At 37.8% G+C, this 27645-nt stretch overlaps 1 protein-coding gene across 5 annotated transcripts; it reads left to right on the top strand.

The window, feature by feature from the left end:
* The first annotated feature begins 1291 nt into the window (after positions 1 to 1291).
* Positions 1292 to 27645, top strand: igf1 (insulin-like growth factor 1). 5 transcript variants are annotated; one of them, XM_083528059.1, is made up of 6 exons: positions 1292 to 1652; positions 2641 to 2809; positions 16683 to 16822; positions 17213 to 17248; positions 20650 to 20702; positions 21936 to 22876. In XM_083528059.1, exons 1-6 carry the CDS (start codon positions 1623 to 1625, stop codon positions 21997 to 21999), a joined length of 492 nt encoding a protein of 163 aa, XP_083384185.1. In that variant the 5' UTR covers positions 1292 to 1622; the 3' UTR covers positions 22000 to 22876. The 5 variants fall into 5 exon arrangements, 4 of the variants coding, with proteins under 4 accessions (XP_083384185.1, XP_083384184.1, XP_083384187.1 ...); XM_083528058.1 differs by having other exon boundaries at positions 1295 to 1652; positions 16683 to 16864; XR_014531304.1 differs by lacking the exon at positions 20650 to 20702 and adding an exon at positions 23728 to 27645 and having other exon boundaries at positions 1297 to 1652; positions 16683 to 16864; positions 21936 to 22566.

Below are 27645 nucleotides of genomic sequence, written 5' to 3'. Positions count from 1 at the left end.
GAGATGAGATGCCATCACAGTGAAATAGGTCACATTTACAGTGAGATGAGGTACAGTTATGTTTATATGGGGTGCAGTTACAGTGAGATGGGGGCATTTACAGTGAGTTGGAGTGGGTAAATGTGTTGCAGTTTGTTTAAAATTTGTTTTTAATTAGTGGTTTATTTGAAACAGGTTGATGTTTTCTTCAGAGAGAGTAAACTGTGAGTAAATGTAATATGTATTCATGACTCAAAGCCTGACCACCTCTCTCTCTCTCTCTCTCTCTCTCTCTCTCTCTCTCTCTCTCTCTCTCTCACTCATCTATGAAATGTACACGGTGGCCCTTTTTCCCCTCGCTGTGGCTTTGAGTCATGCCTCACTCCACTCCAGTGTGCGCCAGCGGAGCAAAACCTTTCTAGGAACCATCTCTAGCTCTCCTGAATGTGCTGTGTGTTTCGTGAGAGAGCCGAGAAAAAGAGAGAGACAAAAAAAGAGAGAGCTCATTCCACCACGGTCAGCCAGACCGACATGAACAAAAGTCAGTAGTGCAGCCAGACAAAGCATCCATCACTCACGAGCAGATGATCCCATGCAAATAAATCCTCTCTCTCTCTCTCTCTCTCTCTCCCTCTCTCTCTCTCTTTTTTTCTCTTTCTCTCTCTCTCTCTCTCTCTCTCTCTCTCTCTCTCTCTCTCTCTCTCTCTCTCTCTCTCTCTCTCTCTCTCTCTCTCTCTCTTTCCTTTTCATCCAGGTTACATGCACAGAAGAGAAGCATCTCTGTCTCCACCATCACATTAACACCTGTGATGAAGGTAACACCTACATTGTTCTCACCAGTACACTCCAAGGTACCAGACTGTACTTCTTCTGTAGGATCTGAGGTGCTGATATGGATCTTAGATATCTGTGAAGATTTAAAGATACATCAGAGATACATTTAGGTACCAAAAAAGGTGTAATCATGGATACTACCAGGTGTACAGAAGGTGCATGGCACATGAACAAGGATACATAAAACGACAAATATATTTCAAATATTAATATCAGTTTTATTTCTTAGCAGTGAAAATGCCCACGAGTCTTAATGCGAATTAGACAATAAGAAAGTGCTGAATGATATATAAAGTGCGTAAACCAGGCTGGAGAGAAAAAGGACGCGTAAAAGCGCACGTCGCATAAATATTCTTCCACGCAGAGGACAGATCAAAATTCAGTCATGTTCTAAGAAAACGAGGGATTGGAAGAGAGGAGGGTGGTTTGGTGGGAGGGATGACGTAATTTGAACTCGGGCCCAAAAATCCTCAGCGAATAATTTAGCGCACACGAGGTAGCGGTGCGAGTGGTGCCCCAGCTGTTTCCTGTTGAAAATGTCTTCGTAATGTAGATAAATGTGAGGGATTTTCTCCACTGAAAACCGTCTCCTGTCCGCGAAACCACACGTCTCCGCGTCCGAACCGAGCCTGCGCAATGGAACAAAGTCGGAATATCGAGACGTGACATCGGCACTGTGTGCATTTCCTCCTCACGGCTTCTTTCATTTAATTTATTATTATTACTATTAATATTATTATTTCTATTTTTTTTTTCTCTCAATATTTTAATGACTTTGGAACGAGTGTTTTCACCGGACAGACGCTGGGATGTCTAGACATTTGGGTGATGTCCTAAAGGTAACTTCTCATCTTTTATACATAAGTTGTATTTATTTGTTTATTTGTTTATTTTTAAACAACAACAAAAATATTTTGCATCCTTCAAATTGAACTTCAAAACATGCATCTGTTTCATTGGATGTGAAAAAGATGCTTCATTAATTCACTGTGATCCTTCTTGCTTTTTGCATCATTTATCCAACCTTGCGTCCTGACAAACTTTGTGCACATTTTTTTTTTTTTTTTTACATTTTATTTAATCGTTATTTGGGATTAGATTTAAAGTGTTGTAAAAAGGCGCAGACACGCGCAAAAACGCACGGAACGCGCATCGCTCCGCTCGAGCGCGCAAGTTGTGCGGGAATCCCGTATTGCTGAGTGCGCACATGTCTGGAAGACGCAGCTCAACACCAGACCCCAACTTGAGTTCATTTTCAGTTTTCCTGTGTCTTTTTGTTTGTTTGTTTGTTTGTTTGTTTGTTTGCATTGTATCCGGGCGCGGATCTCCATCGCTGGTAGATCAAATAAAACAAATGAAAGGAAGGACAGAAAGGGAAGACAGAAAGAATCATGGAAGAGACACGATCAGGGTTTTACATTCAGATTTCAGAGATCGTGTTTAATACTAAGATAAAAAAAAAAAAAAAAGATGCAATTTTTGCTACTGGTCCCAGTGCACGCGCGGTCCAGCGGTTTTAATGTGGGGCACATGAATGAATAAATGAATGGATGGATTGATGAATGGATGGATAAAGAAACCAGCAAATAAAAGTTTTCTGTAATTTATGACATCATTCCACTTGTTAGGACGCACGAGCCCCGGATGGAGGTAGATGTCTTGCATGTGATAATGAAGTGATAAAACGCGTGCAGTCTCGGGATCGGTTTCACTTTGAATGCTCTCTCTCTCTCTCTCTCTCTCTCTCTCTCTCTCTCTCTCTCTCTCTCTCTCTCTCTTCTCTCTCTCTCTCTCTCTCTCTCTCTCTCTCTCCCCCCCCGGATGCAGTGGACCATGCGCTGTGTTTACCGCGGCCGCGCGCTCGCCCGGCTGCTGCTGCTGCTGTGCGCGTTCGCGTTGACGCCGGTGACGGCGAGGGCGGGGGCGGAGACCCTGTGCGGGGCGGAGCTGGTGGACACGCTGCAGTTTGTGTGCGGGGACCGCGGCTTTTATTTCAGTAAGTGCAACTTTTTGATTTATTCATAAAGCCTTCCTTTGCTGCGGCTGCTCTTCTTTCTTTCACATTGCTGACAGAAGAAAGTGCTAATGTGCTCCTCATAAATAAATGAATAAAAAAAGAAAAAAAAAAAAGAAAACGCACAAGCTTCTCTTTCAGTTCACTTCAAATGCTCTATGGGACGTGTGTTGTGTGTAGGGCTGGTTCGATACTATTGTAGGACTCCGACTCCGATACTCCGATAATAATAGCTACAAATAAATAAACAAACAAACAAAATAAGTGAATTGTTCATTCATTTATTTATTTATTAAATAAATGAGAGGTAGAAGGTCACAAAGATGAATTTCTGTCCAGGTTTTATCTCTGGATCTCCAGTTTTCTCCAGTCTCCCGAAAAAACACTACATTTGTAAATGAGTGTGTGAATGAGTACATGGATGTGAATTTATTTGAATATGTAAATGTATGAATTAATTTGTGAATGAGTGTGTGAACAAACCAGTGTGTGAGTGAGTGTACATGAGTGTGTAAATAAATGAGTGTATGAATGAGTGTGTGAACAAACCAGTGTGTGAGTGAGAGTGTGCATGAGTGTGTAAATAAATGTTTATCAATGAGTGTGTGAATGAGCACATGAATGTGAATGAGTGAGTGTGTGTGTGAACAAATGAGTGTGTGAATAAGCACGTGCATGAGTGGGTGAACTAATGAGCATGTGAATAAGTGTGTGAATGTGTGTGTGTGTGTGTGTGTGTGTGTGTGAATAGGTATGTGAATGAATGTGTAAATAAGTGTGTGAATGAGTGTGTGTGTGTGTGTGTGAATAGGTATGTGAATGAATATGTAAATAAGTGTGTGAATGAGTGTGTGTGTGTGTGTGTGTGTTTGTGTGTGTGTGTGAATAGGTATGTGAATGAATGTGTAAATAAGTGTGTGAATGAGCACATGGATGTAAATAAATGTGAATGTGTGTGTGAATGAAAGTGTGAATGAATGATAATGTGAAAGTCATATGAATGAGTGTGTGAATAAATGTTTGAATAATTGTGTGAACAAGTGTGAATGAATAAGCATATAAATGAGCAATACAGGAGTGCGTAAATGGATGCGCATGTGTATATGAACGTGTTGAATAAATGAATGAATGAATAAATGAATGCATGAGTGTATGTGAATAAGTGTGCGAATGTATGTATTCATGAGCATGTGAATGAAAGTGGGAATGAGTGTGGTTATAAATGAGTGTATGAATGAGTGTGTGAATAATGATCATGCAAATGAGCGTTTGAATAAATAAGTATGAATGAATGAGTGTGAAAACGTGTGTGTGTATAATGAGCATGCAAACGAGTGAATAAATGAGTTGAAGAATGTCTATAAATAGGCATGTGAATGTGTGTGAATAAATCAGTGTGTGAATTTGAATGAGAGAGAGAGAGAGAGAGAGAAGAATTAATTGTAGATGAATGAGCATGCACACGAGTGAATAAGTGTGTGAATGAATGACTGTGAATGAATGTGTAAATAATGAGCATGTAAATGACTTTAAATAAATTAGGATTTTAATGAATTAGGGCGTGTTTTAGTAATCAAGTTTTCTACCGATTATTCCATCGATTAATCAAATAATCAGGTAAGAAGCACTTTTTTCTTTATTAAAGAGCAACACTAAATATACGAGAGAAAATAAGACAAGTCACTAAAATTGAATAAGTAATTTAGTTCCTTTTTAAAAAGAATTTACATTTCTATTGCTGAAATTGCACACAAGAATATCTGTGAAAACTAAACTATTTAGTGCATTTAATTGCCATATTACAACAAGTCAAAGTAAATACAAACATATATAAATACAAAAAAATCCCTAAATAAAAATATACTTTTTATACGGTTAAACGCTCTTTACAGAGATTTCGTTATGTTCCAGTTCGAAATGATCCTGAAATTTGGAAACTTTTCTTCTTTTACCTGAATCTTCTCCTCGCCTCTCGCTGTTTTCTCCGCGTTCCACCATTTTTCATTGAAATATTGTCGGAATTGCGAGAAATAAAATCAGAATTAGGCAAACCTTTTTTTATGTGGCGGAAATGGGCTTGCGTAGTGTTTACCTGTCCAGAGCGCTCTAGAATTGAAGCAGATGGTGCGTCAGTAATAATAGTCCGTGGGGAAACAGTTCTCTGCGTGTAGTTAAATAGACTAAACGAAGCTTTGAGGGAAATAATCTGAATCGATGCATTTTTGTATTCGAATTATTCGAGTTTCCAAAGGAATCGTTTCAGCCCAAGAATTAATTAGTGTGTGTGTAAATATTGACCATGTAAATGAGTAGGGGAATAAGTGTGTGAATGAATGAGTGGGTAAATCAATGTGAATTAATGAATGTGTGAATAATGGGCATGTCAACGAGTGTTTGACTGAATGAGTGTGTGAAAGAATGAGTTTGGGAATGACTGTGTAAATAAAAGACCATGTAATTGAGTTTGTGAATGAATGGATGAATGAATGAATGAATGAGAATGCGAATAAGCATGGAAATGACTGTGTGAATGAATGAGCGTGTAAACAATGGTGTGATTGAGTGAACGTGTGAAAGAGCGTGTAAATGAATGATAATCTGTGAATGTGTAAATGAGTGATTAAATGAGTGTGTGAATAAGTGTTAAATCAATGAGCAAGTAAATGAGTGTATGAAGGAATGAATGTGTGAATGAGCATGTGAACAAGCAAATGTGTGAATGAGCTCAATGTAATCTTATTGTCTTATTGAAAAAGTGCTGACCTTTGTGTGAGCATGTCAAGCTAACCGGACACCACAGCGCTCTGGAGAAACTCGAGCTCCAGTGGTCTGGACGATCTATCAGGAGCAGAGATGAATGCTGACAGAGAAATGAAGTGCATCCCTGATCCGTTTACAGTACGACATCGCTCCAGAGTTTGGCTGCAGTTTAGTGAAAGAGAAAGGACAGAGGAAACCACCATAGTGCTGAACATTTTTCTGATTGAGAACACGGAGCACCCTAGTAAATCCGTTTTTTCCTTCCCCTGTGATACTTAAATCATGCGCTGAAATGAACCCCGCAAGCGCTCAGGCACAAGGTGTTCTCCTGTTAAAAGAGATACTCTGCAGCCTTGAGAGCCTCATAAAGTAAGACGGCAATAAATAATTTGTGTTGTGAAGAGATGCGAAAGCTGCGTTCTGACGTTAAATAACACTTTCTAACAGACTACAGGAAATCTAATCATGATTTGCAGCGAAAGTGACAAGTTAGGATTACTTTAGTAAAAGCTCAAGATAGTAATACTGATTAATAGATCAACTTTGGCAACTTGATCAACTTTTGTTATTTACTAGAAGGCACCGTTAAGGACCGTTAGAAGGCCCCCCAAAAGTTTCTACAATGGCTTCTTTGTTTTAATGATAATGATTTAATGACTGATACAAACACACTTAGCAACGAAAACCATTCGGAAATGGTTTCAATGAGTGAAAGAGTTTTTTTTTTTTTTTTTTTAGCAGGGAAGTCAACATAGTGAAATCAACGTTAGCAAGCAGCGAAACACTAAACAACGATTTACTGTCAGAGCTGTGATTACAGCAATGTAAAACAATATAACAACGATTATTAATCTGCCTTTTCTCAGTACAATGCAAATTCAGTGAAAAATCCAAACAACTCACTTGAGTGATTCCTCAGACCAAACAAAAAATACAAGAGATCGGTGGTACCTCTGGTGATCCTACATTGCATACATGTAAATCACACAAACTACTTAGCTGAACATCAACACTACGCAGGCCACACCCACAACTGAGAAACAACAAATAAGAGGAGAACCTTATCACTCGCTAGGAGCAATGTTCTAGGAGGTTGAAATCTCAGAAGGTGAAGAATTTTCTGTGCATGTACTGCACCAAGTAAGTTTTAGAAAATGAAATAATGCTCCCTATACATTATTTTGTTGTTGAAGTTTTTCCAAATGCAATTTGCATATTCATTTTTGTCATTTTCGTAATTTGCAATGCAGTTAATCCCATAGATTGAGTTCGTTAAAAAATCAAAGTAAATAATACCGTGAAGGAGTTTGATAGCTTGCTAGTAAACACTTTCGAAGCTGATCTTTGTTTGAGCAAATATTTCACAAACTGAACAAAACCTGAAGCCTTAAAGCCTCTCAGTTAGCTTGGTAATAAGAAAAAACAAATGCTAACGTTTTCCAGAAAAGTCGTTCAGTACTGATGAGAAATTTCTTCGCTGAATGATTCAAGGAGGTGTGAACGTCTTGGGCTGCCCGCACTGACATAAGGCTTTGAGCTCTGACGAGTGGATGTATGATGGCACTGAAAAGATTCATTTCACACACGTTGTGTAAAAAGTAAGTCGAACCTGAATGAAGCTCAAACTGAGACGGAAAGTTACTTTTCCTGTCAACAGCCACGAGGCTGTTCAGTGGTCAAAAAGAGAGGAGTTGGCCAGATCCTTTATGGCCTTTTGGTGACCGAGGGTTTGTTTTTTCTCTGAACCGAGTCCAAAGCAAACACATTTACGGTAATATGAACTTTCTGTGAAACTGTTGCATCATTACCGCATGCTGAAAGTGGAATAGGACTGGCCGGGTACAGTGCATATATACTCAGAGGTTTGAGTTGTTAAGTGGAAATTATTAGGACACTGCATGTCCACTTTTATTACACAGGGAAGATTATTTTAGTAATCAGCTAATCTGGATGTTAGATTATACAGTAGACTTCGTTTTTCTTTCATCAGGTGCCTTTACCCAAAGTGAACCGACAGAGAATTTTTGGCAATGGTGGGCTCTGAACTCATAACCTTCTGGTCACTACCACAGAGCCATAACCACGGAGTTACCACAGCTATCTCAACAAATAATCAGCCAGCTTATATAGTTGTGCCACGTCGCCGCTAACGACTCGCATTATCAGATCTTTTTCTTGTTTTTGTTACAGTTAGGATCTCTAAAACTAAATGTTCTCATCCAGAGTTGAGTTTCCTGTCATTTTTTCAAATTTGCGTATGAATTGGATTTGTTTGATGAAGTGTAAAAGCTACTTTCTAGCCCAAGAGTAGTCCAGAGAACCGAACCCTGTTTCTTTTCAAAATGCTGGTTTGGGGCTCGCTATAAACAGACCATGGTGCAAGCTGCAAACAGTGTAAAAGTTATGTGCTGTCTGGACAGCACAATGAAGTCACACGACGTTGCAAAAGCAAATCAAATCTGCGATAATGAGCCAGCCATCAATTAAGCAATTGTGAAGATGTCTTTAGCTTGACAACATGGCAACATTTACATTTACAGCATTTGGAAGACGTTCTAATCCAAGTGACTTACATTGATGTCATTCATACAACGGAGCAGCTTATGGTCCTTGCTCAGGGGCCCAGGAGGGGGCAGCTTGATGTGCCCAGGGTGTAAACTCACCACCTTCGTTACAACCATTTCCAGAGGCTAAGAGCCCTTTATCTAGTAAACCTTTTAAGAAGCTTGAAGAAGGGAAGTGGTTGCTCAGTGGTTAAGACTCTGAACCAATAGTCATGAGTTTAAATCCCAGCTCTGCCAAGCTGCCACTGCTGGGTCCTTGAGCAAGGCCAATAACCCTCATTTGCCAGTTGAATAAATAAGATAATTGTAAGTTGCCCTGGATAATGTTATCTGCCAAATGCCGTAAATGCAAGAACCCTTCAAGAGTGCGCCAAATACCAAGACGCCTAGATATCCGTTAAGCATTTGTGGTACAGAACTCCACTCCAAATTATTAATACTATTTTCATTTTTTTTTAACTAATACCTGTCAGTAGTTTAAATTGTGTATGAATGATATTCGTATTTGGTTCACAATTCAAAGGTTCCCTCTGGGCAAACCCTTAAATCATGGGTCTTTTATTTTATCCACAAAGGACTGGTGTGGCTACAGGATCTTCCACCTTATACCACTTGGTTAATCAGATTAGCCTTAGTCTCAATTCACAGCTATTAAGAAGGCAACCACATTGGTGGTAATGGCCTGCAGAAACCCTTAAAAGTACTATGTACAGTAGAACCCCAAAACATGTAAACTCTTTATTCAGAACACTTTTAGGGGACCAAGAAGCCTTGAACCTACAAACCCAAGACCAGAACAGACAAAAAAATAGTAATTAGCAATCGTGGTTTAAGGGTTCTATAAGGGGGGGGCATTGGATAATTGCTCATTTTTTGACAGGACACCATTTCATATGGGTATTTTAGCATTATTCAGTAAACCTTTGCAGAACCAGTGAAGAGAGTATTAAGTACTAAGGCCATTTAGCTCTTTAAACAATTTACACGTTCTAAATTTTACACACCTCCACGAAGGTTTAATGAGAATTCCCAGCTTCCACAAAACCCATTTAGTTTTGCAAACAACGCTGTCATGGATGCTTTCTAACTTTTAAAAAGTATATAGTCTGAAATTAGTAATGGCAAAATGTACACAAAAATGGGACAAAAACAAGGTTAGATTAGCATAAGTTAGAGACTGTGAGTGCTAGACAAATGCTCCAGGGTGTTCGTGTCTATTGCCAAGACAATAATAATGAAGCAAGCGCCGAAAGTCCATTTTGCATTTCCAAGTATGAAATATTTCCTCCGAAAGGAAAATGATTCATAATGCATAATACATCCATGATATTTCCCTTACTGATCTTATTGTACATGGCTAATGATGCATCCCCCCCATTCATAATAATCACCACTGAGCTATGCTATTGTTGAGATGCGAATACACATCATTTCTTTAAGCTTGCATGCTAATTGTTGGAAGCAGCTGTAGCAGTACCAAATCAACACAGTTGTCACACACACACACACACACACACACACACACACACACACACACACACACACACACACACACACAGATCTGATCCCAGAGCAGCAAAGGATTACGAGGGATTACAGGATGATTAGGATGTTCTCCCTCACTGGACCCATGCCAAATGCGCACATAAAGGCCTCCTGGGTGTATTTCAGTGCCATGATGAAAGCTGTTGGTTTTTCAGTAATGAACAAAATGAATAGCGAACACACGGGTCATCAGACTTGACTCAAGCACCAAATTGTACCCAGGTTGTAGAAGATAGTAGTTGAATAACAATAAACCAAGCCACTAAAGTCACTAATGGTTTTGGTACTTGTTTCTTTAGTGTTATTACTTGTAATTGTCCAATTAAATGCTCTTTAGAGTGTATAAGTCTAACCCATGGAGGCATGCCTTAGTCGACAGGTGTTCATTAATCTCTGTTGTTCTCCATATTTAACTAGATAGCTAAACTCCTGTTGTGTTTTAGATTGGTTGGTGTGGTATCAGTGAAAAATTTCCACTCTTCATCTAGTGAACCCCCCTTTTTCAGGGGAAATACGTCAACCTACAGAGGCAAATTTCGGCTAATGTCTTTGCTACTTTACAGATAGGACAATCACCATTCAGTGGTATTCTTGGCTTTTCTCGGAAAGCTACACGTCTTCTCTGCTTCACGTGCTGAGTGGTTCTTTAAGCGTGTCTAAGCTCTGAATTGCATAAGGAAAGCTCAGCCAACAGAAAGTGTAAAGAATTTGGTTTGGCTGCGAGCATTTGTCATGCTGGTGAAGAGGTTGTTTCCAGGGTTTGAGCTGCTTTTTGTGGTCCCCAGTGCTCCGTAAACACTCTGACACTACTCAATCACTGTGCTCATGACTTTTTCTGGAGTCTAGAATGTTGTTCTCCTTATTATTATTAATAACCACAGTGAGGCAGTAAAAGTCAGGTCCCAAACGTGCCACTCTGGAAGACGCTGCTCTTTGCCGGCCCCCTGGAGCAGAGGGAGTTATGCACAGTCAGCTGAACGCTAAGGCTACTGCACGGTGGCCACCAGCCATGTTAGGAGCGTGAAATGACTCGACCAGGAAAGCGATCGTATGAAATGTTTTGGCGTTGGAGCGAATTTCACAAATCATACTGCCGAGGTCACCCCGAAGCTAAATGCCGTTGTAGGTCGGCTGCACGCGAGCACCGCAAATCTGGAAGACTGAAAGGCTGCACATGTCTCCTCGAACTGCTCTGTGTTCTTGGAGTGGAACACAAACCGCCTCAGTAACAGATGCCCTTGATTGGCTGCTACACTGGTTACAATGAATCAGCAAACCTGACGCCATACAACACATCTGGAACTCTGGTGTGGATCCCAGTTGTGGCGTTCCAGCTCTCTTATGCAGAAGGGTTTCATCTACAGCAGTCTCACACTGTGGTGTTTTTCTTGATCCCAGCTTACTGATTCAGCTAATTTTAAGAAGATTAGATCGGATGAGTTAAACAAGAGTGTGTAAGGCGATGGTCATCCTGGACCACGATTGAACCTCAATGATCTCAATGATCAAATGTTGAAAAGTTTCAAGGCACAAATGACAAGAAAGCCAGTTTTACTATGCTGGATGCTAAAAACTAAACTGAATAATCTAACTAATCGGAACAGGAGAAGGAATCAGTTAGCCACCTAATGCGGATTATACAAGTTTATGCAGTAGCCCCTTTAAAAAGGTTGTTACTATAGTAACAATAACAAATTAGAACGAGCACTTGTGTTTTGTAGCTTTACTGCAGTCAGAGCTGTTGCTATAACAAAATAACTTTTGAACAGTTAGAACTAGTCCTAGCCAGTATAATCTTAAGGGTGCATTGGTTGTCCTTCTTGGTCAACCTTTAGGATGCTACGGCTTGTTCAGGATCTGAAAAAAGAACCCTTGGAAAGTGCACCAAGTACTAAGACAGTTAGCTAAATATAACGAATATTAACAGTGCATGTATGAACCGGGTGGTACAAAGTGTTTATTATTTAAATGATCACTATTTCTTTCTTTGTAACACGTAGAACCTCTGACCAGATGTTGAAACCATTTAGTTTAACAGCTTAACTATGTTACTATTATGAGGGTTCTTCTATCCTTCTATACTTTTAAGAATTCTAGACAAAACCACAAAACAAAATGTTTCCTTATCTCTATGTCCAGGTAAAACCCTTTTAGTGTCTTGAACCCATTAACTTTTGAAGAGTCTCTGAAGAACGTACCAAGAGGTCCAAGATCAGAAGATACATTATGAAAAAGAAAGTAATTAGCAACAACTTAGCATTTCTTCCATGTACCGCAGTTGTTCCTCAAAGGTTTTGGAATCGCTGCTTGCTTTCTGACAGGAAAAGTTCCAACGACCAAAACCAAGAGATAGAGTAATAAGAAGAAAGTAATTAGCAATAACTTGCCCTTTCTACCACATGCCACAATGGTTTTTAAGGGTTCAATATAGGATTAATGGACAATTCTTAGATTTTAGCTTCAAAAAAGACTTGCTGCTTGATTTTTAACAGGAAAACACTATAGTATGTGTTTATTAGGATTATCTGGTGAATCTTTCAAGAACTTTTAAAGAGATCATCATAGTACATACATGGATTAGCTTCTTAAACAGATTCTAAGTGTTGTAGAATGGAAGACTTTGGAGTTTTTATCTCCTATCTAAAAACTTTTTCTTTTAATGTCTACACTTTTCAAGGGTTCTTGAAGGGTTTAATGTATAATTAGTGGTTCTTAGCAGCCAAAGACATGTCTGGAGGTGGTTCCTCAATGAAACAACTCAAGAACCCTTAACTGCTGGGTATGAAAATTTAAGAGAATATAGAAAAACAGTAAAGGTGTTAGCATTTTATAGTAGAACCTTAAAGTATTCAGTGAACCCGTATAACCTTTTGAAGAACCTTCTTGTTTTCTTAGAGTATATGTTCTACCTTAACTTAGGGTTTACAGAACAACTGATTTCATGTACAGCCAAGTTTATGTCCCAGACTTATACAATCAAGCAGCATGCAATCCATACGAGGATCCACCTAAAAAGAAATTTTAATCTTGGGTCAATAAAAAAAAAAAAAAAAAGAAAAAAAAAGAAAAACACAAGTGAAAGGAACACACAAAAAGAAGTCTAATGTGGGCCACATGTCGGCAACTGAAAACAAGAAAAACATCAAAACAGCTCCATCCAACCATACTGTGTGTCATTACTACAATTGACTATGATTATAAGCATAAAAGGTTGTTTACTCGTTTTTGTTTATGATGCTTAGGCAATGGCAGGGAAAAACAGCGGATGTTAATTTGGGAGGCCTTCATTTCTTTTTTTTTTTCTTTTTCTTTTTTTTTTTTTCTTTTTTTAATGTTTGGAAAATCATCCAGAAAGCAAATCCGCTGTCTTCTGACAACCTGGGCAAATGTGTAATCACAAACTTGGGCTTAAAGTCTCTTTCTTTCGCACGCGAACGGCATCTTCAGCAAGAACAGAGAACTTTTATTTGTAATCCCCGAGCGTACGCTAGTGTAAAAACACGTCTGACGCATTGGGACATTTGGGGCGGTACGGCGAACGGTTATACAATTTTTATGACCTCAGTCGCTTTAGTCTTTCAGGGGAACGGAAACGTAGCTACGCGCTGCAAGTAAACACATACGCAAACGAATATGACTACAAGCAGCAGGGGGGTGGAGCCAGGGCAGAGGACCAATGAAAGAGGATGAGCTAGGAGCATTGAGTACAAAAGTTTGCGTCCCTGCTGTTTTTCCGAGTAAATCGGAAGATCAATATTTTGCACATTTCACTACAAATACGTAAGGGATAAAGAATGTGGGGTCGAGTTTTTATAGGAAAATAATCAACAACAAAGTTGCAGTTACATTTATTTATTTATTTATTTTTAAATTTCACTGTAATTTACTTGGTACTATCATTTTTATTTATTGAAGTTGGACATAAGAGCTTTTTTTTTTATCCATTTATAACTACATTTTAAGTTAGTTCCTATTGTCACTTACATTACAGCAGCTAGAAAATGATCATCTTTGACTTTCTCTTGAACTTAATACAGACACTCCCCCCACCTTACGAACGAGTTACGTTCCGAACGACCGTTCGTACCATGAATTTGTTTTTAAGTTGTTACTGTGTTTGTTATTGACTACGCATATCTCCGATGTAAGAGCTATAAATACTATAAAATAAACAAAATATACTAAAACAAATCTAAATAATCAAAATACTCTATATAATATTTTGTATTAAGCAATAAAAAAAAACGAATAAAGCTTTCCTTTTTTTTTTTTTTTTTTTTTTCGAATCCAAACAAATTTCACTTTGAGGACAGGTTTGTTCGTATCTGCGGAAAGTGAATGTTCATAAAGTGGGAAGGGTCTGTATATATTCATATACCCTGTGATTTGAAGCTGCACGACTGTCAGCAAACGAATGAACACCTTCTGCCCAATCAGAATTGAGCAGCATTATTACACATTTAAATCATATTCAGAAAACAAACTTTTATACATTTTTCTAGGACATTTACATTTTTTTTAACAGCAAGGGCGTATAACCTTTGCGTTCAACTACAAGTTAATGATAAACCACATGGATTTTGTCTTTATGTTTTTAATTTTTCTCCCCGAACAATTTTTTTCATCCTCTGATTCATCGTGGACGCAATGTTGGTGTACCCGTGGGCTCGGAGATCTTCAGGGACACACGTGTTTCCTAATGAGAGCCCCCCTCTCTTCCCCAAAGCACCATTGTCAGTGTGGAGCAAATCCAGAGCAGAAGTTAATGCACTCTGTCAGCACTGGCAACCCCGGCGAGCCAAGAGCTATTAACTCTGAAAGGGAAAGGCATTTCCTTCTTGTAAATGCCATATTAAATTATTATTATTTTATTTGGTAACAGGGAAAAAGCCTATCAGAGCTGCCTTGCTCTATGTGAGCAAGGAATAGTTAGTGGAGACTGGGAGACTTTATAAAGGCCACCGGAAGGGGGAGATTGGGATACAGAGTGTGTGTGTGTGAGTGTGAGTGTGTGTCTTGGAAAGAGACGACCGGAGAAGAAATAGCTCCTGCGTCACTCAGATGCCTTACGGGACCTCATACATAACAGTAATTAAAAAGATTCTCTTTCTTTTGCTACCATTTCTACATAGTCTGCACAATTCTGTCTCTCAATTCAGTTCAAGACAGATGGACCTTGTCATAAAGCAGCTTATTAGAACTACCAGGATATATAGGTTTTAAATGAATACACTGATCCCTAATGAGCAAGCCAGTGGTGACGGTGGTGAGGAAAAACTCCCAGGAGGAAACCTGGAGAGGAACAAGCCCATCCTCATGTAGACAGCAGATTGTAAATAATTCCCCTCTACAACTGTGTAGTATGCGGTGCTAATTGCATATCCTGCAAATTCATTATAGTTCATCAAGTCCTGATATTATTAGATTGTGGACAGTGATGGACAGTGGTGGACCATGTATTTCAGAGATACACACTGTAAAATATTACTCAAGTAAAAGCGCTAACTGTAAACTTGCACATGAGTCAAAGTACAAAAGTATTTGTCTTTAAATGTACTAATGTATCCAAAGTCTTGTCTTCTTCTTCTTTCAGCTTCTCCCATTAGGGGGCGCCACAGCGGATCATCCGTCTCCATACTCCCTGTCCTCTACATCTGCCTCTTTCAAACAAACTACCTGCATGTCTTCCCTCACCACATCCATAAACCTCCTCCTTGGTCTTCCTCTTTTTCCTCGTTCCTGGCGGCTCCATCCTCAGCATTCTCCTACCGATATACCCCATGTCCCTCCTCTGCACATGTCCATTCTCCTACCGATATACCCCATGTCCCTCTAATAAACTAATTTCTAATCCTGTCCATCGTCTTTACTCCCAACGAAAACCTCAACATCTTCAGCTCTGCTACCTCCAGCTCCACCTCCTGTCTTTTACTCAATGCCACTGTCTCTAAACTATACAACATCGCAGGTCTCACCACCGTCCTATAAACACTAAAGTATCCAAAGTACTATGATTTACTATGGCTATAATGTTCTTATTATTTTGTTTATGTGAAAAGATTCTAATGTGACTCTCAGCACACTGATATAAATAAATAAATCTAATAACATAAATATACATATGTATATACAATGCACAACAAATAATGGAGACTTGAAAGCAAAACTGTTTGTATCAACTGTCCGTAAAGCCGTCCTCATGGTTTCTAAGTGATTACCATGCCCAGTCATCTGAGGTATCTTTGAGCATCTTTGGGCGGTCCTTAGCAGCACAAGCTGATGTTCACAATCACTTAACATGTTGGCTGCGCTCGTAAATTCTATTCCCTTGTCAATTTGATAACCATGAATATTTAACGACTAAGCTCTTGCATTGTATGAGTGTATCATTAGCATCGAGTAGCATCTGATCCTCAGACCGATCATTGTTAGATCAGATTCACTCATCAAAATGCACGAATACAGGGCACTACTTGTCTCAAATCAGGCTGCCGTCTTGTTGCGCCTATGACCTTTTGCAAAACCTGGCTGAGAAACTTGTAGCGACTCGGTCGTTTACTGTGACCTTCCAGCTTCATATCTAATCTCATAGGAACTGCTGCTGCAGTCATGCTGATTGTTATTGTCTGGCTCATAGAACACGTCACGTGACGCTCCAATTTCGCACCATGAAAATCTGGAGAACGAACCCCTGTCCATTAACTTACATCTGCAACTGATTTAGAGTATACGATACATTATCAAGGCTATTGGTGAATAGGATGTTCATCTTGTTTGATTCAGGGTCATTCTGTGATGGTTTAGAGAAAAAAGCATTGGACTTTGGATTGAAAGGTCACAAGTTCAAATCTCAGCACCAGCAAGCTGCCACTGCTGGGCCCTCAAGCAATGCTCAGCTGCTCAGTTGTTCATTGCTCTGTATAAGGGCGTCTTCTAAACGCTGTAAATGTACTCATTTGTATATTTATTTGTTTTCTGCCCCACAGGCAAGCCAACAGGCTACGGCCCCAACTCACGGCGCGCTCACAACCGTGGCATCGTAGACGAATGCTGCTTCCAGAGCTGCGAGCTGAAACGACTCGAGATGTACTGCGCTCCAGTCAAATCTGGCAAAGCACCCCGATCGGTACGAGAGCAACGGCACACAGACACGCCCAAAACGCCAAAGGTGAGCTTTAGTTCTACCGGTTCCAGGAATCGGGGGTTCGCTCATTAAATGACAAGTCACATGACCAATTTTCTGCTAGCTTATGTTTTTTTTTTTTTTTTAGCTATGCAGTTGCTGGAAAACTGTTTATGTATTGATCCTGAAGGTGTGTGTACTGCATGTATATGTATATATATATATATATATATATATGTGTATATCTTATATATACATATACATGCAGTACACACACCTTCAGGATCAATACACCCTGTCTAGCTAGCTCACTATAAACTCCATATCATGAAATCAAAGGTTTTGATGATGTCACTGGTTCCAGATGTTTGTGATTTTCTTTGCTTTTCACAGAAACCTGTAGCTGGTCACAGCCATACATCTTGTAAGGTATGTTGGTTTTGTTTTATTTATTATTTATAATTTATGATGTTAAAAATTGCAGGGTTATACATTGATATACATTAAAGTGCAATTTAAAACAAAATTAATTAACTTTTTAACACACTTTTTTATTTTCAATTTAGTGTCCAACCAGTGAAGATCTATGTGACTTCAGCATTTTTTTTTTTTATTATTTATTATGATTATTATTAAAATGTATTTATTGAATCTTTCATTCTCCTTCAGGATTGTTATAGTTTTAAAATGTTACTATAGTTAGTTTTTAAATATGACTAGTTTTATATTACTGGTTTATTTTCGGTTACGATTTCTAGTTTACTCCATTAGTTTTATCAACAAAAGAAATAGTATTGATTTCGGTTTTATCTTTCGACAAATCACTACTTTTAGTGTGTTTAGTGTGTCCTAAAATCTCATGTATGGCAAAAGCCTAAATATTGTAAATGTATATTTGACAATGTAAAATAAAGCTAAGAATAGCTAATATCGTAGAGGGCTACCAAAAATTGTAGCAAGATGTAGAATTGAACTGCTTTCACATTTATTACAGCTGACATTGGTCATAGAATTAATTTTGATTTGGAAACTCCCATTCTTATGTGCAGTGTGAAAGTCTTTTTCTTCATCATTGATTGTACCTCACTCTATGTAAATTTTAGCCTCCTCACTGGGCTTCAGCTAAACAGGGAGTTTGAAACTAGCATTCAGTAGCTAGCATTCATAAAAAAAAAATTTGCTCTCTCTTTGTCTAGCTCAGGTGTCGGCAACCTTCACCAAACAAAGAGCTATTTGGACCTGTTTCCCACAGAAAATAAAACACTGGGAGCCACAAAACCCTTTTGACATTTAAATTGAAATAACACTACATGTAACGTTTTTTTTTTTTGCCTTTATGCTATGTATAATCAAACCATAATGTGTTGCATTTATGAAATCAATGAACTGCAGAGAGAATGAAATTACATTTCTGCAAAAAAAGACATTGGGTTAAAGGTTACTTTCAAGTAAAATACTCAATGTCTATTTGAGTCCTTCTTGTATTTATGAAAAGAACACCGAACATAAATGATCCACTGGCAGCAAACCAAAAATGCCGTCCTCTTCTGTGTGCCCTCAACCAAAGTTTAAGAAGTCGCGTGCCGGTGGGTGTCGCACATTAGCGGTTGTGACGCATATGAAGAGCGACAAAAAACTTTAACACGTTTTATTTAGATTTGACAAGATCACCAAAATCTTCAGATTTAGAATTACATTTTAAAAACTAACGAACTAAAATAAAATACATTTTAATTAAATACTCATTATTTATTTTCCAAAGCCACAGGGAGCCGCAGAAGAGGGATGAAAGAGCCGCATGCGTCTAGCTGCTGAAGTGATTGATATATATATATATATATATATGGACCAAAATACTGGGGCACCTGACCTTTTCAGTCATATGAGGTTATTCCCAAACTGTTACCACAAAGTTAAAGGCGCACAATTGTATAGAACATCTTTGGACATTTTCCCTTCACTTGAGCTTGAGACACAAACCTTTTCCATCTTGGATGGGAGAGTTTACATGGATTGGATTGGAAGATCTCCTGCTCTGTAGAGCTCTGACCTTATCCCTTCTCACCTTCTCACCTACATCAGTACCTGATTTTACTTACACCTTGTGTCTAAATGAGCACAAATCTTCACAAGCACACTCCAAAATCTAGAACATCTTCCCAGAAGAGTGGAGGTTTTTAAAACAGCGAAATATTATGGTCAGGTGTTTGTAGTCTGTATAGATGGATGGATAGATAAATAGACAGATAAATCACTTTAAAGAAAACAAATAAATAAACTATTAATAAAAAGTTCATTAATAAAATAAATTTTTTTAATTATTAATAAAAAATTTACAAAAAATAAACAAATTTATACTGAAACTGATAAAAAAAATTAAACAACTAACTAACTAACTAACTAAATAAATAAATATAGAGAAATTATGAAGAACTTTTACGCCAACACAGTCTATAAAAAGAAAATCGTTTTAAACTAAAAAAAATATATTTTAAAAAATTAGAATTTCACTACCAAAACATAATAAACAAACATTTTACAATATTAAAGGTACAATTTTTTTTTTTTTTTAGATTAACTGCCTTTAAACAGAACACATCACGATGTTAAGTATTTTACGATCGCTCGCGATATCTCTGGAACATTTTCTTGCGACGTAAGTTTGTTTCCCCCTGTGCTACATATTGTTTCCTTCCTTGTTAGTTCCAGATGTGGTGTGATTTGTGGTGCTGGTGAATTGGCTGCGTACTTCGAGTGTTTTATTTATCCTGAAAAAATCATCCAAGCTTCCAGGCTTTTCGTTTTAAATTACATGCATAATATGCAATTTATTCGCAAACACATATAGCCAGATTTTGTTTCAGGAAAACGCATTTAATTTGTGGTCCAGTGTTTAGGAGAGGTCTGGTGGTGCATGTAGTGGTATCGTTGCCACCTCACAGCTCTGGGGTTACCTTCACTGGTTTTCTTTGTGTTCTTTAGGTTCCTTCCAGCTCATAAAACATTCTAGTAGGTTTTTGAGTGTAAATTGCCCCTGGTGTGAATGTAAATGTATGTGTGTGTCCCTGTGATGGACTGGTTTTCCATCCCGAGTGTACTTCTACCTTCTTCCCTGCTGGTTACCATATCAACCAGTACTGAACTCCAAAAAGTGCTTACTGTTAAGCTAATTGCAATGGAATTCAAAAAAATCGCACAGGGGCAAAGAAAAAGGATTAAATACCCCCAGGTTAATTGTATTGCCATTGCGAATAATTCTGATGCCTTACTTTTCCTAAAAAATGAAATCTTTTCCCCTTTAAATGTAGAATGCGTTCTTTCTTTATAGCGCTCCGTATATAAAAGGAAAGCATTAGCAGGAGACGTGGCTAAGTGGTTTTTGTGGTAGACCTCTCACTGTCCTCTTCCCGTGTGTCAACAGGAAGTACACCGAGGCTCACACTCCTCCCTCTTCTTCATCAATTTTACATCCTAATCTCCCAGCACTGAGACACTCCGTTTGCAAAATCAAATACCGAACTAGGTTTTGTTCCTCCTGTCCGCCTTGAGGAAATGACAATCTGTAACTCTTTCAATGAAAACGTGCGTCGTCAATGACAGCTCGGCGCTGTCCATTTCTCAAACCTGACATTTCAAAAAGCGCAGAATCATTTTTGTCTACAAAATTAAGAAAAAAAATCTGGTTTTGAAGTGAGAATGCCTATTTGAATGATGAACATTTATGGAAGGAGTCTTCAGTGTCAGTGTTTGCTTTACTTCACTTTTGTAAAGATTTAAATTTTTTTGCGGTTCAACTGTAACATGACAAGCTGCGTTTTCTTGTCTTTAAGAGAGAGAAAAGAAAGAGGATGATGAGGGAACGTCAGTTTATAGCCGCTAAAACGTAAGTGATAACAGGAACCAACTTTGTGGAGGTTTCATATGGAATTACATTTGTGCAAAAAAATATTGAAAATATACATCAAATAATTGAACAAAAACATACAATAAGAAAGAATTAGTCCGGGATTAGGAACGCGTTAACTTTCATTGGCTAGTGAGATTTGTATGGACAGCTCCTGGGAATGTAGAGCCTTCAGTGAATTTTTGGAAAACATTCTGGATGAGGTTCTCTGATTAGTTATTTAGTATTTGGACATGGCATACTTATATTATTTTTAGAATTATTATTTGATGTTCGAGTTTCATGATTAATTACTTAAAGAATGGACAATTAAATAAACCAAATCGAGAACGTTCTGCAAAATTCACTGGAGGCTCGATGTGCATGGAATATGGAATTTTCCTCGATGTTCTTCTGGTTTGATTCACGTACCATAAGTGATCGTCACGTTTTTGTATTTTCATTCATGTAATGCCCTTTAATGATTGGTCCTTTCCCACTACTGCGTTGATTAGTTTGTGTTTGTTGTGCAAAGTACCCCATTCAGTGTACAGACGTTTCAGTCATCGGTTTACGTTTCTCGATTCCACAGTTCTGATCTTCGGTTTCTTGTTTCTCCTTTTGTCCTTGCGCTGTTGACTGCCAAGTGCCTGACCTTAGCCTGTTTTACACTTTGATTCCATCAGCAAATTTGGATTTGTTCGCCGGTTTATATAATAACAATCAAGCGTTCTTACTTTGCCCTTGCATTCCCCTCCGCTATCTTGCATTTCATGCCACTCTGTTTCCAGGAAGCAGTCCATCCAAATCTGAATAGCCAATGAGAGAACAAAGGTTTGTGCAAGAACCCGTGGAGAAAAATGTAACCACGATTGCTTTTTATTTGAAGACCGGGAAAAATATCAGGTTTTTGATTGCATATCTTCTCTCTAATTGTATATTCTTGTTCATATTTCGAAACGTTATACTAAATTCTTTTTGGCACACATGTAATTCCATAGTGTCATTACATTTCAACCTGAAATGGATCTATAAATGGATCAAAAAAATGTTTTTAATCAAATAAAATTGAGAATTTTGTGCGGTATAAGAGGAATAGAACACTTTGGGAGGTAGCGTTGTAGGAAAATAATTTCAGCGCGGTAACTCCGTTGTTGATTACTTTCCTAGAAGAGCCTACTCCCCTCAAGTGGTTTATTCCTTTACTTAAGTTGCTGTCTCTTTGCATTTCAGGAGGTCCATCAGAAGAACTCAAGCCGGGGGAACACCGGGGGCAGGAACTACCGGATGTAGTTAAGAGGACAAGAGGATTTAACGAACAGTGCCAAGAAGAGACGCAAGAACTTGTACAACCTTAACCTGGTTGTCAAGAGGAGGGGTTTTACTCTAACAGCAAAAAAAAAAAGTAATAGAATAATAATAATAATAATAAAAGAAAAGCAAGGATAATGGACCATCTCTATGTACATACACCCCTTTCGACTGGCTATTTTAGAGACATTGCACCATTCCATATTGGACAGGGGAGGGACAACATCTGTCCAAACAGCAACATTAATATAGCTGGTAATATAATAGCTGCTGCTACATATTATGGCAGTGGGAAACCTCCTGTAGAAGAGAGAGCCACTGGAAACTTTAATTGACCCAAACTGTTTCTATGCACCACTTCCTGATGGGTGGGATGGAGGCAGCGGGTCACTGGAGGAGAGGTGAAGGTTTTTATGTGTCATGGGTGAAGTGAATGTTGCAGCGGTCCCTCCCACACACACACAAACACACACAAACAAACACTCAGCCACGCTTTGGCAATTAATTCCAGATTGCTGCAATCCAGTGCGAAATGCAATTCGGGAGAATTTCAGCACTGTTTCCGATGAAGCTTAAGTCGAAGACGCTACACAAGCACTGGCGAGGAACGTCTTTCTTTTCAATTTTGCTTTCTCAGAGCGAGCCAGGAGCCTTTTCAGACAGAATCCGGTTACATGAAGGAACGAGAACATGGCTAAATAGGACGATCTTATTTAGTCTTTTTTTTTGTTAGTTTGTTTTTCTGCAAAAGTTCTACGAGACTGAAATCTCTGAGATTAAGGCGGCTCACGAGATCAATGTGTTCAATTTTACGAAGCATTGTTGCTTTCGATTGTAATAACAACAGACTGCATGATTGGTTAAAAAAAAAAAAAAATATATATATATATATATATATATATATATATATATATATATATATATATATATATATATATATATATATTTTTTTTTTTTTTTAAATGACCACCAAAGCATGTACACCACATACAACAGTAAGTGTTTTCACTGTATATTAAAAAACAATAATTATGAGAAGCCCAGTGACACTACCCACAAACCAATATGTTTTGCTAAATGCAGGGGTGGACAAATCTGTAGCTTGTTTTTTTTTTTTTTTTTTATATTCCATAGTAATTTTTCCACAAAAGCTCAATATTTGGTATGTAGCTATGCTTAAATTTAATGTGTATCATGTGACAACATTTATATTTACAGCATTTGGCAGATGCCCCTATCCAGCGCGACTATGATCTCAGCAGCATGGTGGTGTTGGGGTTTTAACTTCTTACCTTCCAACGATAAGTCCATCATCTTAATCACTGAGTTACTACTTAGACAAACTTCAATGCTGTAACTTTAGCACAAGCTTGCAAATGCCAAAATCACCTGCACTACATACAGTGTTTAACAAGTCATGTAGCTTTTATGTTTGTGTAGCAAAAAACAATTGACCCAAAACCATTTTAACTCTCATCGCTGGTACATGCATTTAAAATGCATTAGTTAGACTAAAATCTTACACATGCAATATATAAATAGGAGGCCCAGTTTACATTTGCGGCATTTGTGGCATTACATTTGCGGCATTTGTCCAGAGTGACTAACAATGATCTTATTAAAGGCCATTCTCATTGGGAGCTCAGCGGTTAAAATGGTGGATTGATCAGATGGTTGTGAGTTCAAATCCCTCCACTGCCAACCTTCTGATCAGTCCACCATTTTAACCGATGATCTCCCACTGAAAGTTTACAGCACCACCTGACCTTTCACCCGAAGACAAAAATAATCTGTTACTCTTAGTCTATATCAATGCAATTTAATGAGCAAGAAACCCACATTGCATTATTTCAACCATTACATCCATTAAAGTAGGGATTGGAAAGCTCATCACAAGCAAACTGAAAGACTTCTACGATTTGTCCATCCCTAAAAAAAAAGACCACTTCTCCACCTGGTTCCATATGGATCCCGACATTCTTCTGAAGCATTCTTCATATCCAATGGACTGCTTTGGGGGAAAAAATCTGGACTGACATTCTTTTTTTTTTTTTTTTTTTTTTTTGTGATTCACTTTCCAAATCCAAGATTTAACAATCACACTGTCCTCGGTGTAGCCAATCTCTGTATTCACTCATTCAATTTATGTTAACCATCTCATTCTTTTTTTTTTTCTTTACTTTACAGTCATATGTGATGATGTCTTATAACAAAACAATATAAAAAGAAGTCTACCCACTATATAATGGTGCTATTTTGTAGTATAGTGTAAGAGTTGTGGCAAAAAGTGATTTGGGAGCGGGGCTGTGAGTGATTGGGTTTGGGGGCATGGAATATGAACCAAAGTTTTTGGATGATTGGATGTGGAGGTCTTCCTTGTTTTGTTTTGTTTTTTTTGCACAGCCTTGTGGGCACCAATCTCTTCATAATGTTCTTTTAAAATGGAAGGTAAAGCTGTATGCAAGGTAATGCATTGTGAGATCTGTAAATGCATGGATGGGGGAAAAAAACGTGTTGCGGTCCTGCAATTTATTATTATTATTGCTATTATTATTATGTTTTGTTTTTTTCTTTTAACCATTTTAAGTTATTGATATTTGGACTTAATCCGAGATCCCTATGCCAATTAACTATAGAGAAAACACTGTGAACTATGAACTTCCAGGTCCTATTAAAGTTCCAAACAGCAGCTGTGTTTACGTGCAAAGGCTTTCACTAGTTCACTCCGATTTTCCAGGTGAACTGTTTTTAACGTATCCTAGAATGGGCTGGTTTGTAGACAATCATTGTTTGTATGCATGCAATTTGATCCGAAGTTACAGACATGCCAAATGAATCTTTTGAATCAGTAGCTTCCGCTCCTGTTTTCTCACTATTTTCATCATCTGATAATCCCCCCCCCAATCAGGTAATGGCTAAAACACTTTTTCTCAAAGGCAACTCTATTTTTTCTTTTGTGTTACTAAAAAACATTTTTTCAGTGAGTTCCATCTTTTAAAACGTCATCTAAATGTCATTAGTAAAATTAATGAGTAAAAAATTATGCATTTGAATTACGGTTCCCAGGAGCCACGTCACATCCTGAGATGTCACATGACCACTTCACCGCTTTGTAATTGGCAGGTGTATATAATCACTTTCACTGCACTCTTTGTTTTACTTAGTCCAGGGTTGCCCTTGTTTCCGGTTTTCTCGCTCATGCATTCTGTAATTCATGTTTTCATGTCTTTCATTTGTACTTTTGCACCATTTAAATAAATATCATCTGCGTCCACTTCCACCATGTTAAATGACAGAATCTAAGAAAGAGAGTACTGTGAGATATGAGGCTATACAAGTGTTAATTGCTAGTGAGTGTTAATCAGGTGCAAAACAAACACATGACATGGTGAGGCGCAGTGGCTGATGGGAGACGTAGTCTTTTGGCTGTAAGCAATAATCCTGATTAAAATCTAGTCAAATACAGGGTTTAAATGGGGTCCGAAGCCCAATAAGTCAAGACCAAGTCGACAAAAATATTCAGAAACCATTTCTTAGGTTAGGAATAATAGCTTTGGCGCTGATTCGCAAAAATGGCAACAAATGATAATTCCGTCATTTTGGAATTTCACTTTAATCTCCTCAAATCAGTTTCTATTTGCTCATAAAAACCTTATTACCCAAGCAGTGAAATGTAGGTTCCAGCCAGCATTTTGCTTGGGAATTTTTTGGGGAAAAGCTAAAAACTCTGCTTGAAAATGTTTTAGAAAACATTTGACAATAATGAACTTTGAATGTTTTGCAATAAAATGGCTTACCATTATAATTTAGTATAAAGACCAAACTGTATGAACTTAAATTACATTTAGTTTCTTTTGTCCATTGTTTTTTTTTTCCCCCAATAATAATCATAGCACAAAAATTCAACTCGATCACAATATCTATTTCAATATCTATATCTTACATACAAAAGAAAAAAACAAACAATGAAAATGTGTTGAGCAACAAAAGACCAAAGATTTTCAACAGCCAGGAATGATCTTGTGCATCCTGGTTTGTTACCAAATGAATTTCATCCCACATTTTTTAAATGTTAAATATATAAACAAAATAAGCTGATTAAATGTTTCAAGCTGTTTGGATAAGATGAAATGTTACTTCTAATGTTGCTATTTTAGATGAAAATTCTCAGTGATGGACTTGGACATTACATGGTTATTTTAATCATCATGCTTTAACACGTCTCACAAACTTTATTTCATTTTTTTTATGATATATGGAATGTTTTTGGGTCCTGTTTTATATTAAGTGTCAACTAACTGTAGTTACACATGAACTGTATGCAGCACTATGATGTATAAATGTATAATGTAACTGCTGAGAATGTAACCCTATGTTCACACTGGGTGTTTGCGACACGGAACCCGCGATTTCAGCAACACTGTGACAGAATTTTACAATTTGTATGCAAATTAGGTACAAATCCAGACAGTTGGGCTTGAACATTTTTTTTACTAATCCTATGGTGGCATCAATTTCTTCAGATCACAATTAGTTCCTGTTTACAGTCTTAAAAATAGAATAAAACCACCATTTACATTATTAGGCAGAAACCATTTGGCAGAAACCCAAAGCGACTTACATTTATTTTATTTATACAATTAAACAGTTGAGGTTTAAGGGTCTTGCTTAAGGATGCAGTAATGATAGTTTGGTGGTGCTGGGATTTAAACTCACAACCTTCTGATCCAAAGTCCAACATCTTAACCACTGAGCTACCACCTCCTTTGGATACCCCACTACCAACATAAACACTCCTGTTCTTAAATAAAAGTTTAAAATAAAATACTTATCCCTTGCTTTAATATGCAACCGGCAAAAGTAAAAGCTACTTAAACTTCTACTTAAGTAGACACTTTTGAAAATAGTGACCTATGAGAACTCTGTGAAAAATGAATGCAGTTCAGTGTTCCATTCTCCTGCACAGGTTTTTTATTTTATTTTTTATTTTATAAAGTTACAGATTTACAGTGAAAGAACCCTTAGTCCACACATAAAACCGTAGGGTTATGCTTGTGCTCTTGCCACAGCTTTTCATTTAACACTGTTTATGTGTTTGGCTCAAATTCAAAGTAGTTCAGTGTAGTGGAGAAAGAAAGTAGCATTGAAGTAAAAGTTTCCCCAACATGATAAACTACAGGTACATAAAAATGTACATTGTAAAAATACTTCCTTATTGCCTACCATTAGTCATACGAGTTTTCTTTAGTGTATACGGATGTTTAAAACTTGGGAAGAAAAGGTGAAGAGATTGTTGTTCCTTCTGGTGAATGTCTTCATAGCCAGTACAGTTAGCTTGCTTCACACATCTGCCAAGAGAGCTACAATGAAGCTGAGCACATTAAAATAAACATTTATTTCTGGGTGTCACACCAGTTATTCGTTAGCTATATTCTGTACATTTAAGCTAACCACCACCAACACTCCTGCTATATACTGATACAAATGTTTATATAAATGTGTATAAATTTACTTTGCACATGTTACCAGTAAGTAGGTTATAGTTGTGTGTATAGTTTGTTTCACTCCACAGGAAAAAAGAAACACTTAATATTAAAACTTTTGTAAAATCAAATTTTTTTTCCCACATTGA

This window comes from Silurus aristotelis, assembly GCF_946808225.1.
Source record: "Silurus aristotelis genome assembly, chromosome: 24".
Classification (NCBI taxonomy): domain Eukaryota; kingdom Metazoa; phylum Chordata; class Actinopteri; order Siluriformes; family Siluridae; genus Silurus; species Silurus aristotelis.
Note: the sequence above shows the minus strand (reverse complement) of the source record. Positions and strands in the feature narration are given on the sequence as shown.